This window comes from Stigmatopora nigra, unplaced genomic scaffold (assembly GCF_051989575.1).
Source record: "Stigmatopora nigra isolate UIUO_SnigA unplaced genomic scaffold, RoL_Snig_1.1 HiC_scaffold_45, whole genome shotgun sequence".
NCBI classification, from domain to species: domain Eukaryota; kingdom Metazoa; phylum Chordata; class Actinopteri; order Syngnathiformes; family Syngnathidae; genus Stigmatopora; species Stigmatopora nigra.
The window spans coordinates 1-20,000 of record NW_027551624.1 but is presented as its reverse complement, the minus strand read 5'-3'; the positions used below and the strand labels follow the sequence as shown (position 1 = coordinate 20,000).

At 38.6% G+C, this 20,000-nt stretch overlaps 1 protein-coding gene across 3 annotated transcripts in view; it reads left to right on the top strand.

The window, feature by feature from the left end:
• LOC144193032 (autotaxin-like) overlaps window positions 1-19,011 on the top strand; it is a 43,486-nt gene extending 24,475 nt beyond the window's left edge. For all 3 annotated transcript variants that reach the window (XR_013325570.1, XM_077711838.1, XM_077711837.1), the window contains 2 exons: window positions 10,949-11,046; window positions 18,763-19,011. Coding sequence is in view for 2 of the 3 variants with exons in the window: in XM_077711838.1 (XP_077567964.1) it covers window positions 10,949-11,046; window positions 18,763-18,857 (193 nt within the window). In the remaining variant the exon portion in view is untranslated. The remainder of the gene's footprint in view (window positions 1-10,948; window positions 11,047-18,762) is intronic.
• Window positions 19,012-20,000: the final 989 nt, after the last annotated feature.

Below are 20,000 nucleotides of genomic sequence, written 5' to 3'. Positions count from 1 at the left end.
TAATTCTAAAGCTTGGATTACGCGTATTGTGATGATATTTGTGTGCGTCATTTTCAAAACATTTAGAAGGGGAGGCAAGTTCCTAACAACGCTTGATGCGTTAATTAAAATGTGTTTGTTCATATACGAGTGCGTTGTTGCCGTGGATAAAGTCCCCCCGAACAGCCCCCACCTCCGCCATGTGTGTCATTGTCTCTCCCCCCGCCAAATGCGTCTAATTTTACATCTATTAAACACATTTTATTAGTGTTAAAACGCTCGTTATTTATTACTTTGTCAATATATGGCGAATTAGAAGAAATAAAACCTATTTTCCAATCCAATATACTGTTTTGGGTGTTTTTTCAGAGTGTTGGAACGAATTAAATTGTTTTTAATTCAATAGGAAATGTCCGCTTGAGTTACAATATGCTTGTCATATGATCACAGTCTCGGAACAGATTTCGATCGTAAGCCGAGGTAACACTGTATCAAATTGGAAAAACATTTTTAGTTTTTCTACATCGCTATCTATTAACAAAGCAACAATTAACTAGTGGTTTAATACTGCTAAAATGTGTTTAGTATTATTAAAATTAGATGTATTTTTCGGAGGGGAGAGAGGTGGACAGAGAGAGAAGGGCAAAGAGGGGTTGGAATAATTTTTCCACGGCAACACGCTCGTAACAAATTTAACTAAACTTGATTACGATGCAGACACACTCAAAAATAAATTTAATTTAATCTTACGCTAAACTTAATTCTAATTTTGTTTTAAATTTTGATACCTTCTCATCGGGTTGGCTCTTTTTGTCCTGCCTCCAACTTGACTTTCGGATGCAAAATATTGAGTGTTGTATTCCCATCAAAATATTTCCAAAATGATGCACACAAATGTCCTCACAATAGGATAACACACGACCACTTAAAAATGTGTTTAGTATTATTAAAATTAGATGTATTTTTCGGAGGGGAGAGAGGTGGACAGAGAGAGAAGGGCAAAGAGGGGTTGGAATAATTTTTCCACGGCAACACGCTCGTAACAAATTTAACTAAACTTGATTACGATGCAGACACACTCAAAAATAAATTTAATTTAATCTTACGCTAAACTTAATTCTAATTTTGTTTTAAATTTTGATACCTTCTCATCGGGTTGGCTCTTTTTGTCCTGCCTCCAACTTGACTTTCGGATGCAAAATATTGAGTGTTGTATTCCCATCAAAATATTTCCAAAATGATGCACACAAATGTCCTCACAATAGGATAACACACGACCACTTACCAACTCCCCCGTGAAGTAGTACTCCTCTCGTATTAGCGACAGGAAAAAAAACACTGAAAAGATGCAACGCTCCGCTCAATGCTTGCAGAAACACGAGGGAGTTGCGGGGAGAGAGACAGTGCCCATGATATCATGCGCAGCCTTTCACGTTTGCTTTCTGCTCGTAAATCAAAATTTGTCTCATATCACAACATAAATATTTGCTCACATTTTTTTCCTCGTATCTCAAATGTCTCGTATGTCGGGGGACCCGTATGTCGAGGTACCACTGTATAGTCATACTTCTACTTATGAATGCCTCTAGGTAGTTTCAGGTTACAATTTTTTTATATGGAAATGAGTGACTCAACATCCAAAATATATCCAAGTTACGAAATCCCCCAAGAAGTACATGCATTTCCTTACAACATTATTATATTTTGAATTCCTTGCATTAAAAATTACAAATGCAACGCATAGGGCATACATAAACGTCTAAAATGTCCTACAATGTTGGCTTCTTCCGGCCCTGATAGAACAGGCTCTTGCCGCCATCTGGTGGAAAAACACAGGGAAGGAGGCAGGGAGAGAGGATAAAAGGGAGGGAGAGAGAGAGACACGGAGCGACGGAGATAGAGGGACAGAGAGCAAGATAGACAGAGAGACAGAGAAAAAGATAGACAGAGAGACAGAGAGCAAGATAGACAGAGAGCAAGATAGACAGAGAGACAGAGAAAAAGATAGACAGAGAGACAGAGAGCAAGATAGACAGAGAGAGAAATACAGAGAGAGACAGAAAGAGAGGGACAGAAAGAGAGGGACAGAAAGAGAGAGACAGAAAGAGAGAGACAGAAAGAGAGAGACAGAAAGAGAGAGATAGAAAGAGAGAGACAGAAAGAGAGAGACAGAAAGAGAGAGACAGAAAGAGAGAGAGAGACAGAAAGAGAGAGACAGAAAGAGAGAGACAGACAAAGAGAGACAGACAGAGAGAGACAGACAGAGAAAGAGACAGAGAAGGAGACAGAGAGAGAGGGTGATAGAGCAAGAGATAGACAGAGACAGAGAGAGACAGAGAGAGAGGGTGATAGAGCGAGAGATAGACAGAGACAGAGAGAGACAGACGGAGAAAGAGACAGAGAAGGAGACAGAGAGAGAGAGGGTGATAGAGCGAGAGATAGACTGAGACGGAGAGAGACAGACGGAGAAAGAGACAGAGAAGGAGACAGAGAGAGAGAGGGTGATAGAGCGAGAGATAGACAGAGACAGAGAGAGACAGACGGAGAAAGAGACAGAGAGAGAGAGGGTGATAGAGCGAGAGATAGACAGAGAGAGACAGAGAGAGAGGGTGATAGAGCGAGAGATAGACAGAGACAGAGAGAGACAGACGGAGAAAGAGACAGAGAAGGAGACAGAGAGAGAGAGGGTGATAGAGCGAGAGATAGACAGAGACAGAGAGAGAAATATAGAGAGAGACAGAAAGAGAGAGAGAGAAATATAGAGAGAGACAGAAAGAGAGAGAGAGACAGACAGAGAGAGCTGTGAACCGCTCACAGTCTGTCGTCCTCGCAACTCTCTGAATGAACAGTGGGTCAGTCTTTATATAGGAGGACAGGGTAACATTTCTAAGACAGTGATGTCGGACAGAGTTTATGTAAACAAAACTTTGGGCTAATATGGTTAGACATTTGCAGGTTTAAGTTGTATGCAAACAATATTTTTACAGCTCACAAACTGCCGCAGCCTATCTTATATTGCGCGATTCGAACAAACAGTTCCATAGCGAGTTGGCCACATCGTACAATACAAGGAAACAGACCTTTTAGCCGGCCTATCTTACATTTCACGATGCGAACAAACAATTGCAAGGCCAGCTAGTTTGGCTATCTTACATTTCGCGATGCGAACAAACAATTGCAAGGCCAGCTAGTTAGCCTATCCTACATTCCACTGTCTTAACAAACAATTGTAAAACCAGTTCTGCTACATGGCTCGACATGAACAAACAATTATTAAGCCAGTTGGCAGGTTTATTCCACACCGTTCTTGTGTTTAGAGGCTCCTTCTGTTTCCCATTGTAGTTTCTCTTTTTCTGGTCGTTTATTTTAACCCTTTGTAAGAAAGTTTAGTCACAATTATATATATATATATATATATATATATATATATATATATATATATATATATATATATATATATATATATATATATATATATATATATATATATATATATATATATATATATATATATATATATATATATATATATATATATATATATATATATATATATATATATATATATATATATATATATATATATATATATATATATATATATATATATATATATATATATATATATATATATATATATATATATATATATATATATATATATATATATATATATATATATATATATATATATATATATATATATATATATATATATATATATATATATATATATATATATATATATATATATATATATATATATATATATATATATATATATATATATATATATATATATATATATATATATATATATATATATATATATATATATATATATATATATATATATATATATATATATATATATATATATATATATATATATATATATATATATATATATATATATATATATATATATATATATATATATATATATATATATATATATATATATATATATATATATATATATATATATATATATATATATATATATATATATATATATATATATATATATATATATATATATATATATATATATATATATATATATATATATATATATATATATATATATATATATATATATATATATATATATATATATATATATATATATATATATATATATATATATATATATATATATATATATATATATATATATATATATATATATATATATATATATATATATATATATATATATATATATATATATATATATATATATATATATATATATATATATATATATATATATATATATATATATATATATATATATATATATATATATATATATATATATATATATATATATATATATATATATATATATATATATAAGGACACACACTGTATGTAACTGATAATATAAGTGAGACAACAGGAAATGTTGATGATGCATTTGTTGGGTCATATCCCTTGAATGCCATGTATCCCGCAAATACAGTTGGAAATTGGAAGAAGGAAATGACAGTACAGTTAAAATTAGAAGGAACTCTTCTAGAAATGCAGCCCGACACAGAAGCTGCTGTAACCCTTGTTTTTCCGAAAGAATATATGGGAGGCATCTCTCGCATCGACCATCAAAAGTAAGTAAAGTGCAGCTGGCAACCTTTTCCGGGGAGAACATTCCTTTGATAGGACAAGTAACTGTTAAGGTAGAATATGGGAATCAGAGTGGTGATCTACCTCTGGCAAACGTAAGAGGTGACAGACCAGCCCTCCTTGGCCGTAACTGGCTCAAAATTGTAAAACTAGACTGGGCAAGCATCTTCGCAGTTAGACCAGCGAGAGGATGTGACAGTGAAGTCACAGTGAATCAGAGTGTGGAAGCAAGTGACCTGTTTCTTGGATGACATATTGGTCACAGGGAAAACAAGAATTGAACAACTGAGGAATCTGGAGGAGGTATTGAGCCGTCTAGAAAGCTACAGGGTGAGAGTGAAAAGAGCCAAATGTGAATTCATGCGGGAGAAAGTAGAATACCTGGGGCATCTGATAGATAAGGAGGGATTGCACCCCACTGAGACGAAAATTGCAGCCATCGTTATTGCACCCCGGCCTACAAATGTCTCTGAGCTGCAGTCGTTTCTAGGACTATTGAACTATTATGGTCGGTTCATGAAGGATCTGTCAACACTGCTGCAGCCGCCTACATCAACTGCTAAGGAAGGAAGTTGAGTGGAAATGGACAGTTGAATGTGCAGCGGCATTCAGGGATGCGAAGGGACAGTTAGTAAAAAAAACTCAGTAGTCATTCATTATGAGACCAAGAAACCCCTGAGACTAGAATCAGATGCATCCCCTTATGGAATAGGGGCAGTCATGTCTCACATAATGGAAGATGGGGAGGAGAAACCGATCACGTTTGCGTCATGTACATTGTCAGAGGCAAAAAGACAATACAGCCAGATAGAGAAAGGCTTTGGCCATAATTTTTGGCGGTGACCAAATTTCATAAATACGTGTATGGCCGAAAGTTCAGTTTAATAACTGACCACAAGCCACTTCTGGCCATTTTGGGCCCAAAGTCGGGAATCCCCACTTTAGCTGCTCTGCGAATGCAGCATTGGGCGCTGAGATTGATGGCTTACGATTACAATATCGAGTACAGAACGTCGGCGGAAAACGCCAATGCAGATGCCTTATCTAGACTGCCGGGGAAGGGGAAGGATAACACAGCGGAGGAAAACAGCATCTTCTATTTTGCAGTAGTGGATGAGCCTCCCGTGCAGGCTACGGAGATTGCAAAGAGCACTCTTAAGGACCCAGTCCTGTGTAAAGTACTGGAGTTGACTCGGTCTGGATGGCTAAGTCATAACCAGGACGAGAGACTTAACCCATATTTTTCCCGGAAAAATGAAGTCTGTGAAACAAGGATGCATATTATGGGGAATTCGAGTTATCATTCCACCAGCACACTGAGAGCGACTACTGCAGGATCTTCACGAAGGACACCAGGGAGGATGCAGGATGAAGGCCGTGGCCAGGAGCTACTTGTGGGGGCCGCAGCTGGACAGTGACATAGAATATACTGTGCAACAATATGAGGCCTCTTAGAGTGTGAGGAAGCTACCAGCCGCAGCACCTCTACACTTCTGGCAGTGGCCAATTAGAGTTTGGCAACGAATACATATTGACTTTGCCACAAAAGATCAACAATTTTTTTTAGTAGTAGTGGACAGTCATTCCAAATGGCTTGAGGTCAACGCAATGGCAACAACCACCGCAGCCAAAGTAATTGAGGTGTTGCGGAACATCTTTTCGTCTTACGGTCTTCCTGAGGAGATTGTTTCGGACAACGTTCCTCAATTCACGTCACAGGAGTACAAAACCTTCCTGCTGAGCAATGGAATAAAACAAACTTTGGTACCGGCTTACCATCCCGCTTCAAATGGAGCTGCAGAGCGAGCAGTGCAGGCAGTGAAAGCATCACTGCTGAAACCAGTGCTTGATGAAAGGAAACAAAATGTCACCAAAACAATGCCGCGCCGGCTGGCTAATTTCCTGATAGCATACATGAGTAAACTACACAGTGTTACAGGATGTTCTCCAGCAGAACTGTTTCTAAAACGTTAAATCAGGACTAGGTTCAGCTTACTGAAGCCAGATCTCAATCTCGGGGTGGAAGCGAAACAACAAGGGCGGAAGACCTACCATGATAAGACCGCCTCCAAGCTGAGACACCTGTCTGAGGGTGACTCAGTCCTGATCCGGAATTTCTGTGGAGGAAAGTAGAGGTGGACAAGAGGAATAGTGGAAAAGAGACTTGGACCAGTCACCTATATAGTGGTGATGGAGTGAGCCGATGCAGTCCACATAGACCACCTGCTGTACAACCAACCATCCAGACCAGAGACATTGCCGTTTTCAGATGAGCAACTGGACGTCACGAACAAATACCCGGTGGTGGTCCATGCAGAGGTGGAGAGGAAAGGCACACCTGGAGCAGTAGGTGGTAGCCCGTACTCACCGAAGTACACCTTTGAAAAATATGGAGGCTAAAGAGACACCGGTAATACCTTCACCCGGCTCAGTGGCCTGTGACAAAAGAGTTACACCGGACCACCGAGCGGCCAGTTCCCCAGAGGTGTTTGGGGGCAGGTACCCAGTAAGAGTAAGAGCATCTCCTAAGCGACTGAACAACTTGTGATCAATCAGTTGTTCAAACTTTGTTCCTGGAATAAAATATTTCAGGTTCCTACCAAAAATGTGAAAAAGAGTTCCTGAGATGGAAATGTGAAAGATGGAAATATTGGGTCAAATGGTAGTGTTAGCAGTAATAAGTTAGTTACCATTTTTGAAGTAAGGGTTAATTCTTTAGGGGGACTTCATAGTTTAAGGCGGAGGAGTGTAATATATTGATATAATAACGGTGGGCGTAACCATCGCCACCTGATGGGCATTACGTTATTACCGACTGACCCGGATGTTGATGGTTTAAAAGCCTCTCTGTGAGTGTCAATAAACTAGCCTCCGGCACGCATGCAAGTTTGCTCCGTCGTCTGTACTGTAAAGTTATTACAAGATCTTTGTGAAAACACCAGTCAGCTGGTAAGATGGTCAGCACAGGCTTTGATCACCTTCCCAGGTACTCCATCAGGGCATTCCTGGTGTTCACATTCCGCAGTACCTGTCTCACTTCATGTTCCTGGAGCTCCAGTGTACTGCTGCAGGTTGGCGTTGGATGTGTTGAGACTGGGTCTGATTTGTCAGTCTCAAAGCGGGCATAGAAACAGTTCAGCTCCTCTGCTAGTGAGGCATCTGTGTTAACAGACACATTATTGTCATTATAATTGGTAATATGTCGTGTTCCCTGCCACATCTTCTATGGGTTATTTCCTGTGAAGTGCTCCTCAATTGTCCTTGTATATGCTGCCTATGCTCCGGCAGCGCTGTATTGTACCTTGTCCCCCGACCTGAAGGCGGTGTTACGGCATTTGATGAGTGCCTGTGTCTCACTGGTCATTTAGGGTTTTTGGTTTGGAAAAACCTGTATCCGTTTGTTAACAGTGACATTGTCCGTGCCGTTTTTGATGAAGGAAAGTACAGTGTCCATATAGTCCTGGAGGTTGTGGTGTTCAAAAAGTTTCCAAATGTTGCGGAAAAAACAGTTCTGCAGCTGAGAAAGGGCGTCCTCGGGCCATGTATGGATCTATAAGCATGTTCGATATTCGAATAAATTGGCTTTCTAGAGAAAGGGTGGGCAAACTTTTCGGCCCGGGGGCCACATTGACTTAAACATTTGACAGTATATATGAAACATAAACAGAACATACTCATCACTCATCAGTAAAGTAACAAGTATAAAGTACAAAAAGTAAAAAGGAATGTATTAAGAAATATTAAAATGTAATTTAAAAAAGATAGAGGGACTGTAAAACACGAAAAACAAATAAGAGTGGACAGAGCTATAGCCAATGGCTTCCACGTGATGGCGGCATCTTGAAAATAAATAAATAAATACAATAAAAAATAATTATAAAAAACATTACTTGGAAAACGTCGGCGTGCTGGATTAAAAGGCATAGCGGGCTGGATTTGGCTCGCGGGCTGCAGTTTGCCCATGTCTAGTCTAGAGTTTTATCTCCTCTGGTGTAACACTTCACGTACTGGATAAACTTAGGCAGAACAGTTTAAACATGCTTTGTTGAAGTCACCAGCAACAATAAAGACTCCATCGGGGTGGTCGAGCTGTTTGTTTATAGTCGCGAGCAGTGATAGGTCTGAAAATACAACTTCAGGAGCAGGTTAAGAAAGAGTGAGATCAATTTAAATAGGAAATAGGTTTATTACCGGACTGCAGGATGGTTGGAGAATGCTGCGACAGCTGTGAACCTCTCACAGCCTGCCTTCCTCGCAATTCTCTCTGACTGAACACTAGGTCAGTCTTTATGTAGGAACTCAGGTTAATGTTTCTAAAACAGTGATGTATTTCTAAAACAGTGATGCATGACAGAGTTTATGTAAACAAAACTTTGGGCTAATATGGTTAGACATTAGCAGGTTTAAGTTGAATGCGAACACGATATTTTTATAGCACACACAAACTGCCGCAGCCTATCTTATATTGCGCGTTTCGAACAAACAGTTCCAAAGCGAGTTGGCCATATTCCACAATACAAGGAAACAATTGCAAGACCAGCTAGTTAGCTATCTTACATTCCACTGTCTTAACAAACACTTGTAAAACCAGTTTGGCCACATTAGCTCGACATGAACAAACAATTATTAACCCAGTTGGGAGGTCTACCCCAATAAGCAGGAGGCTCAGTGCCATGCTAACGTTAGCATCCGGTGGGATGTAAACAACTATTACTATGATGATTGTTAGCTTTCCAGGTAGATAGAAGGGCCTGCACCGTACTGCCAAGAGCTCTAAATCCGGGAAGCAGTGAGTTTTAATGATCCTGCTGTTGCAGCACCATTCGATGTGTATGTTCACGTAAAGTCCAACCCCCCCCCCCCCCCCCCCTTGCTTTTATTTCTTGATAGTTCTTTTGAACGATCATTTTGCAATAGGGTCCGGCAAGCTGAAGTTCCAAATCAACCATTTTGTGGGCGATGGATCTGGCATTGGTCATGAAGATACTTGGAAGTGGTGCTCGGTGTGGTTGCTTACTTAGCCTAGAACAGGGGTGGCCAACCCGCGGCTCGCGAGCCGCATGCGGCTCTTTGCCCGGTTTCATGCGGCTCTTCCGTCCATATCAAAGATTGTATTTGTGTTTTATTTGCGTGTGCGCTTCGCTTGAGTTCAATACGGTATTTTCGTCCAATGCGCATGTGCTTGGGATGAAAATACCTCAAAGTTTCCCAGTAGGAGCAAGGTCATTTGAGTAAACATTTTTAACAGAGTGGGAGAGCTCCCGTGAACCAGAAGCGACAATGAACGGCGTCGCACACACAAAAAGTATCCCAAAGATCGAGCGTCGGCTGAAAAAGCCACACCCTCTGCGAGGCAGACCAAGGCGAGAGTGCTCAGCCGGGAGCAGCCAATAGGAGAGCGAGGTGTACACCCACGTGGTGGGCGCGCTAGTTAAAAGCCATTCATAATAAATGACAGCTCACAAGGAGCGAATGTTGCGCAAAAATAGGCTCTGATTTTATGACAGAAGTCCCACTAAGTAACATGCATAGTAAAAGAAAAACGCTATTGTAAATTATTATATTTCTGTTTGTGGACTTGGTTGAACTGAGAGTTTGTCTGTGTGAGACAGTGCACACAATGTTCATTGTTGATAATGACTGGCCTGTGCTGTTAGTACTGAGGAGTCAATTTATTTCATTACTATGCTGGTGTGTGACATTTACAATAAATCTGGCTGAGCAAAGGTATGTGTGTGATGTGGCTCTTTGCGGTAACACAGTAAAAAATGTGGCTCTTTGCGGTAACACAGTAAAAAATGTGGCTCTTGGTCTCTGACTGGTTGGCCACCCCTGGCCTAGAAGCTAGGCCAGCCCGGCATCCGTGCTTTCTTTCCCTTCGCCGCCTCCGTCTCACTCTGAGTAGGCTGACTATCCACGGAGATCCCTTCTTCTCATTTCTCACTTTTCTCAATTTCTATGACTGGCCAGCTTTGTTTAGGTTAAAACATCATAATAAACTTGAGATTTCTATGTACATTGTCTGTCAATGACTCTTGACACTCTGCAAATTAGTCCCAGAACTTACACTCCTATATGCCCGATGCTGACTTCTGTGGGCTTTATTCCTAATAGTACATAGTAATGGTAATAATTTGGGGCATGAAAATAGAAAATAGGCTTTTGAAGGGGTCTTAAGAAAAATTGACTGTGTACTTACTATACACAAAAAATTACAGTAGGCTTTTTATAAATAAAATGACTATGGTTTTTCTTAATAAATAATAGATGAAGATAGAAGAAATCTGATGTTTTAATGTGTTGTCTATTTGGAATTTAATGAATGTTTTCACTGTGCTTTTAGATTTGTACGCCCACCACTCATAATTCTCTCAGTGGATGGTTTCAGAGCTTCGTACATGAAGAGAGGGAATACCGTCATACCTAACATTGAGAAGATAAGTAAGACATAACATTTAATTTAATTTCTTGAGTACAACGCTAATGTTCTAATTTAAAAAATGACAGCGGATGTTTACACTGGGGAGGCTCTATTATTAAAAGTGTTTCTGGGATTAATTTTTCAATTTTAGCATTTCTGAATCAAGCAATAAAACAGTGGTCACTTACCGTATTTACTCGTAGTATAAACCGCTCGCGCCCATAAGCCGCACCTTGAAAATTGCCTTAAAAATATATATTTTAAAATTTCTCAAGTGGTATTTCTGAGATACTGTATGAATCAAAAGCACATCAATAGGGTCAATATCATAAGGAAGTAAATATGGCTGTCTTTGTAAATGCAAAATATCAAATTATTCAATTTGAAAAAAATAAGTATCTTGATGCTTTCTAATTACAGAAATTACAATTTTCTTACCAAAAGTGTAGGATGTTGTGACGGCCATATTGCTTCTAATCAATGTTCCCTCAAATTTTTTGTTTGTCTGGGCAGAAAGACAACCTCCCTGTGCACAATGTGAGCAACATCATCATTGCTCGCTATGGGCACACAGCAGTATCACACCTGCCATGAGCAGGTACATGTCTACTGCACATAAATGATTTAGTAATAATAAAATGTAATGATTATTATCTATGAATGGGCGGCCCGGTGGATGATTGGTTCGCGCGTCGGCCTTACAGCTCTATGGTCCAGGGTTCAATCCAGGTCGGTCCACTGGTGTGGAATTTGCATATTCTTCCTGTGCCTGCGTGGGTTTTCTTTGAGTGCTCCTTTTTCCTCCCACATCCCAAAAAGATGAATTGTCGGCTGATTGGACAAACATGGGTCTGAGTGTGCATGGCTGTCTGTCTCCTTGTGCCCTGCGATCGGCTGTCCACCGATATTGTCAGGAGTGGCTGGATTGCCCCTCCTGGCATGATGTCACGATTATTATCAGCTGTGGCTAATTACGTGATTAGGTTAATTTTGCTATTTAAGCATTATGGTTTTCTGTGAACGCTGTCGGATCATCTGTTTTCATTGCCTGTGTTTCCTCGTAGTCATGCTGTTCACATTGACGCCACGCCACGCTGCAGGTTTCTTTTCGTTTGTAATAAGTGATCAAGCAAAGTTGTTTATGTTATGTTACCCCGTTTATTAAATCAAGCTACAAGAGCAACATATCTGCCTTTCCCTTATCCATTTGCTTCAGCGACTCTGCACCTGGGTTCACTATCCCCCCCGATCGCGTCGCACTACGCGTCGCGATCGTAACAGATATAGGGTGTCCACCGCCCCTGGCTCAAAGTCAGCAGAGATAGGCTCTAGCACCCACCGCGAGTGATCAAGTGGATAAAGTGGTTCAGAAAATGAATGAAAAAATATCTCTAAATAAAACGTCTTCATAAATGCCGTTAGAATATGCACAAATCCCACTTTAATTTTACCCTATTTTACACACCTGTCCTTTTCATTTCTCAGTCATTCAAATGACTTTTCTGCTGAATGTGTCACTCGAGATAGTCGAGTTTCCATTTATATGCAATATTTTTTTTCATGATTTTGCTTTGATTTATTTAATAAGGGATAGCACATATTAATGAACATACATTTATTACCGGACTGGTAATAAATAGCACATATTAATGAACATAATTATATTCATGTTATTGAACATATTTATGTAAGATTTTAGCCGAGGGCTAATTTCCATTTATAGTCCATTGTTTTGGTTGAAGACAAACGATCACACGGACTAGACACACACAAGGGTGTATAAAGGAATGTATTAAGAACTATCAAAATGTAATTAGAAAAAGATCCAAGGGCTGTAAAACACGAAAAACATAAGAGTGGACAGAGCTACTGCCACTGGCTGCCGCGTAAACGGTGCCATCATGGGGATGGGGAGAAAAATGTTTGGATTTTTTTGGTGCGCTCCATATTATTGCTGCTGCACAGAGAAGATGAGAGTAGTGCGCAATTGCGCACGCGAGCAGCTTAGAGGGAACATTACTTCTAATGTCAAAATATCTCAATTATTTCGACGGTGCATATTACTCCAATAGTTGTCACTTACAAACACGAATTATAATGATAAAAGGCTAAGTGGAATTTAGTTTTATTTCAAAATCAAGGGGTTCTCGCGTCTGGCCAGTCAGATCACATTTAACTAGGTTTAGACGGCACTGTGCTACGTAAGACAGCTGCCCGGGACCTAGGTAAGATGGCTGTGCCCTGAGTGAGCAGTGACAGGAACAAGTTTTTTCGTTTTATGCAAGATAGGTACGTTTTTTTTCTTGAATTTCATTCATAGACATCAAAATGAATTTAGTTTAACGATTTATCTGTTCATCTTTTCTCCATTTTCAAATAAATTAAAGTATCGGCCGCATTTGCTTGCGTCATGACGTCATGTTGTCACCCTTGCGTAACAGCGCCATTTTTTCCTGACATCATCGTGTCACTGCGCCGTCATTTTGCAGTTTTTTTGTGTGCCCTGTTTTTATGCGCAACTATTTTGAGATACGAATACATGCATATAAAAAGCATGCAAGCTTGAATGATACCACAAGTGGAGTTGGCCTGCTAAAAATTGTTGTTCTTTGATCGGAGGATCAAGGCTTCTTTTCTAGCTCCTGCTTGTGCATATTGTCGTAGTGTCCTTGGAAAGACTCTTCACCCCAGATACAACAGATTAGTCTACGTTTAAATACATTTTCTTCAAGATGTTATATCTGTACAACACGTCCACCGGTATAACAACATCTGAGAGTTATCTTTAACATCGTGACCAGACATTTGGTCGACGGACGTTTGGTCGACCGGACGTTTCGTTTTACGGACATTTCGTCGAGCGGACGTTTGGTCGACGGCTTCGCCGCCGGACATTTCGTCGAACGGACGTTTTGTCAATGGATTTGCTCGCTCTCAAAATTATAATCGTGAGCGAGAGAGTACTGCAAGGTGTTGAAATTTTTTATATGGTCATGTTGAAATACTTCATATGGTCATTTTTATCAAACAGAGAACTTGCAATACAGCAAGGTGTTGAAATATCAAAATTGTCAATGTGAGCACTCATTTTACACCGGCTGCCAATGACGTTGGTAGACAACCAATGAACCTTCATTCTGTCTGGGAGAACACGCAGTACAGCAACTTGTAATACAGCAAGGTGTTGAAATATCAAAATTATCAACAGGATTCAGGCGGTATTATGCCTAGAGACACCAAAAAGACATACGCAGCTGTTAAAGAAAAAACTCACGGTTGAAAAAGCTCACGGATGGCTATAAAAACACGGATCACTATGCAAACAAATTGCAATACCTACAAGCCATTGTGTATAATTTGTAAGTTTTACTGTTTTAATAAAAAACTCCCATTTGTGAGTTTCCTTTGTACATAATTTGTAATTTTTGCATATAATTTGTAAGTTTGACTGTTTTAATAAAAACAACATATGTGAATTTGCTTTTGTAAGTTTGACTGTTTTAATAAAAACACCATATAAGAATTTACTTTGTCTTATTTTAAAAAAAAAATAATACAATAATTGTACTTATTTCCTTTTATTTTGATGTCACAGTTCCGGGCTAAAAGTATACTAAGACTTTTAAATAATAGATAATAGACTTATAAAAATGACCATATATAGTATTTCAACACCTTGCTGTATTGCAATTTCTCCTAGAGAGAGTGAAGGTTCATCGGACGTCTACCGCCGTCAATTGCTGTCGATGTTAAATGAGTGTGTTTATTGATAATTTTGATATTTCAACAACTTGCTGTATTGCAAGTTCTCCGTTTGATAAAAAATATCATATAAAGTATTTCAACATGACCATACAACGTATTTCAACACTTTGCTGTACTCTCTCATGATTATAATTTTGAGAGCGAGCGAATCCGGCGATGAAACATCCGTTCTACGAAGTGTCCGGCGACAAAGCCATCGACCAGACGTCCGTTTGTCGAAACGTCCGGTCGACCAACTGTCCGTCGACTAAACGTCCGTTCGTGCAAACATCCGGGGACCAAGTGTCCGTCGACCAAATGTCAGATTGAATTGAATTGAACTGAATTTAATTGGTTTCTTTTATTGTCATTATACACGCATAATAAGACTTAAAGCTTCAACGTAAAGTGCACAAATAAACAATACATAAATAAGTAGTGAACAAGATGGATAAGTAGTCAATATAGATGAGTAGTCAATATAGATAAGTAGTCCACATATGTAAGTTTTCAACATAGATAAATTGTCAACATAGATAAATTGTCAACATAGATAAATTGTCAACATAGATAAGTAGTCAACATAGATAAATAGCCAACATAGATAAATAGTCAACATAGATTCGTAGTCATGGATAAGCTGGATTTCAGATGTATTGCAAGCTGGATGCAGTGTTATTTGAGGCAAAGGACCCCAAGCAGGCATAACGCTTTACTGGTGATGATATCTCTTTCTTGCGATTCACCCTGACAAAGCGAAGGCACGAGGGAGTGTAAGCAGGCCGGGGAGACTGATGCGAGGGTCGAGAGCCGTAACGTCCGTGGGAAAGGTCCTAGGCAGAGGTACGGGATCCGTCAGGCGAGAAATGTGGTCCTAATCGTGGTCGGGAGCGTACCCGTGGTCCTAGGGCCACGTAGAAGATCAGAGAAGGAAGAAACAAGGAGGTAATGCGAGAGGGTACTTTACAGTGAACTGATAAAGATGATACAGCACCGTGGTTCAGCTCTGGGTGATTTAAATAGCTCTGTGGCTGTGATGAGCCGCACCTGCTGCTGCTTAGCCCATTTGCTGTTGGACCGGTAATTGGATGATAGCCACAACCAACCACTGTCTGGTCAATCTTTGTTGGATGAGGATAAGGCAGCCTGGTAGGAGTGGACAGAAAAGGCACCAGATTTGGCGGCATTTTACATTGCAGGGAGGAATGAAAAAAATTTCTTTAGCCTTGGCGAAATCTCAGAGGAGTGAATCCCTCACCTCATCCCCCACCAACGGCGCAAAAATGCATAAATGTCCCGCCCCCTTTATTCAAAATAGTCGGGACAGACCCCGTCGAAAACAGACTGGATAAGGGCCCTTGAAGGGCCTTTTATGACGTGTCGAGTGCACAAATTTTAATGTTGCCCATTGTTTTAATTGTCACACTGATTCCAGAGCGCTGTCAACGGCGAGTTGGTAGGTAGTATGGTTTGTATTGCATGTGCGTGTGTGTGAGCAGATGTGTGTGTGTGTGTGTGTGTGTGTGTGTGTGTGTGTGTGTGTGTGTGCTATGAGTTTAGCTTTGTGGGTATTAAATGCATCATCAATACAGCTGGTTTCCGTCAACAGTCAAACATGTTATCAAGAAGTCCAGGGTTGTTCCTGGCCATCTTCCCAGAACATTCTGGAATGGTTCTCGTGTAAGTTCCTTGTCCCATTGTTGCTTCAGACTCAAATTCTACTTCTGGGCAGGTCATACTGGTGTCACACAGCCATGCAAAAGCTATACTTGCAAAGGGTGATTTTCATTGCTAGGAAAAACATGTATATTTTGTAGGAATCTGAGAAATAAACTCAACAAAGTCATGTAAACAACTTTATTCTAAATACATGGAATCTCTTTGAAAATAAATGCTGCCAACATGGGTGCAGGGTGAGAAAAAGTTCTGAATGCATGAATTAAAGAAAGAAACTCTGAAAAATATCTAATTTCTGAAGTTATATTTTGTGGTGGTTTTAGGTTTAACACCAGCTGTTATCGTCAGCCTCAGTGTTGTCGCTGCATTCTGACCCCGCCCCTACCGCTATATAAGTCAGTCTGTGTTCTATTTTAGGGCCGAAGGACAAAAACCACAATGCCTTTAATATGCATTTACTGGATTCTACAAAAGCACCAAACTAGCTATCCCCAATCACCATTATGCACCAATACCATTCCGCAAGTGATTTGGTGCCGGTCCTTCAGAGAAATACTTAAATATTCATGTTTTGATCCTCACACACATGAGTCAACGGTGCGCTGCACCTCAGGGTTGCAGTATCACAAAGAAATGAAACCAATTGCACCGTAACTATAACTCACTTAGTGTGGCGGGAAGTTCACCCAATCTGTCAACACTGCCTATATGATGATCATCATAGGCGTTCAAAGCGGTTGCTTGTTGCAGTAGCTCCCTAAACCGTCACTCATATTCTGTGTTTTTAAAGCTTTTTTTACAGCTTTTTTATCCTTTATTTTTACGTTTTATTGTCTCTTAAGATTTTATTTGTTACTTTACTTCATATATTATATTCCATACTTTAATGTTTTAAAACTTTACTTTCAAGACTACTCCAAGACTCTAGTTGTGCGACAGGCAGTCTTGGATCTATTAGTAGAGTTGAAGACAAACGATCACACATACTAGACACACGCACACAACCACACACACAGCAGATTTAGACAGTTCTCACCCGATTTCACCGCTTGTTCTTCTATTTGCACGATAAAGTAAAATGTTTATATTAAGAAATATCAAAATGTAATTAAAAAAAGATAGAAGGGCTGTAAAACACGAAAAACAAGAGTGGACAGAGCTACTGCCACTGGCTGCCGCGTGAACGGTGCCATCATGGGGAAAGGGTGGGGGAGTTTGGATTTTATTTTGTGCGCGCCATATGATTGCTGCTGACCTGGGGTGCAGCCAACAGTTGTCATTGCATGTCAGTTCCTTTGTAGTCCCCTATGTTTTTTTAAGTGTGAAGCGGTCAGGATGAAAATCAGCACCTCCATATCTAGACCATTGTCCTCAGTTTGAAAAAGGTGTCATGCCCTCTCCAGCCTCCATATCTAGACCATTATCCTCAGTTTGAAAAAGGTGGCATGCCCTCTCCAGGTCAGGTCCTTCCCCAAGGTGGCATGCCCTCTCCGGTATATATATATATATATATATCTATATATATATCTATATTTATATATAGTTATTATATATATATATATATATATATATATATATATATATATATATATATATATATATATACATACATACATACATACATACATACATACATACATACATACATACATACATACGTACGTACGTACGTACGTACGTACGTACGTACGTACATACGTACATACGTACATACGTACATACGTACATACGTACATACGTACATACGTACATACGTACATACGTACATACGTACATACGTACATACGTACATACGTACATACGTACATACGTACATACGTACATACGTACATACGTACATACATACGTACATACGTACATATATATATATATATATATATATATATATATTCCTGCATCCTCACCCTCTTCCTATTGCAACAAAGAAATTTCCCGATTGCGGGATGTAAACAGCAGTCAATTATTTTAAAATGTAAATCGAAAATTACATGTCCACTTCAACCTCTAAAAATAGCACAATGATTGGTTCTATGTCTGTCAATTCAACTGGTGTGAAGAAATTAAACATAACTTTCACAATACTGATAAAATGATCATACAGATTAAAATCTACCATTTCTCTGCATAGATACCTACAAGGTGGGTGAGTGGAAATCAAATCTTTTGCTAGATAATTTTCAAACATTCCTGCATTTGATGTACTTTAGTACTGCAGCATCATACACTATAATGGATTATATAGCAAAAATGTGTTAATGTAAATTGGTATTTAAATCTTGGTAATAATACATTAATCATTGCTCTTTCTTTCACAGGAAGATGTGGAACCCATGCACCTTTTATGCGACCTATGTATCCCACTAAAACCTTCCCCAACCTCTACTCACTTGCAACGGTTTGCAGTTTTTGATTTAAGTCAACTTTGTACATTGTACATTGCCGTCCACAACTCCTAACTTCTGCAGGAACATGATTGGCCCATGATTGTATAGGGAATAACTAGAGATGTCACGGCGGTCAACATAAAATGACTACACTAATCTTATAATAAATACCTATAAATTGACTTGAATTATTAATTTAATCCAGAAATGTAGCTGGTGGAGTGTATCCTAACTAAATATAAATTACTTTGTTAAAAACTTTGGACAGATTGGCAATAAATTGCTGATTTTAAATTTTGAAACTACAGTGGTACCTTGAGATAGGATCTTAATTTGTTCCGGGACTGGATTGGATTGGATCACTTTATCCCATTTACAGGAAATTTCGTTGTCACAGTAGCAAGAGGGTGAGAATGCAGATATAGGAAAGGCATTTTAGACATAAATTGATATGTAATAAATAAGTCAATACATAAAATAAATACATGTTTTATAAACACATTTATAATTATTTATAAACGTATATATACATACATGCATACACAGATGTACATGTATACATACGATAGGTCTTAACACTCCTCGGCACTCCCACTTCCTCCACAGAGTCCAAAGGACAGCCCAGAACAGAGCTGGCCCTCCTGACCAGCTTATTCAGTCTGTTCCTTTCCCTCTCCATGCTCCTCCATCCCCAACAGACCATTGCATAAAACACTAGTTGCCACCACAGTGTCATAAAAAGTCCTCAGCAGTGTCCTGCACACTCCAAAGACCGTAGTCTCCTCAGTAAGTAGAGGCGGCTCTAGCCCCTTTTATACAGGGCATCTATGTTTGTGGACCAGTCTAGTTTGTTGTTGAGGTGAACACCCAGTTACTTATAAATAAATAAATAAATATATATATATATATATATATATATATATATATATATATATATATATATATATATATATATATATATATATATATATATATATATATATATATATATATATATATATATATATATATATATATATATATATATATATATATATATATATATATATATATATATATATATATATATATATATATATATATATATATATATATATATATATATATATATATATATATATATATATATATATATATATATATATATATATATATATATATATATATAT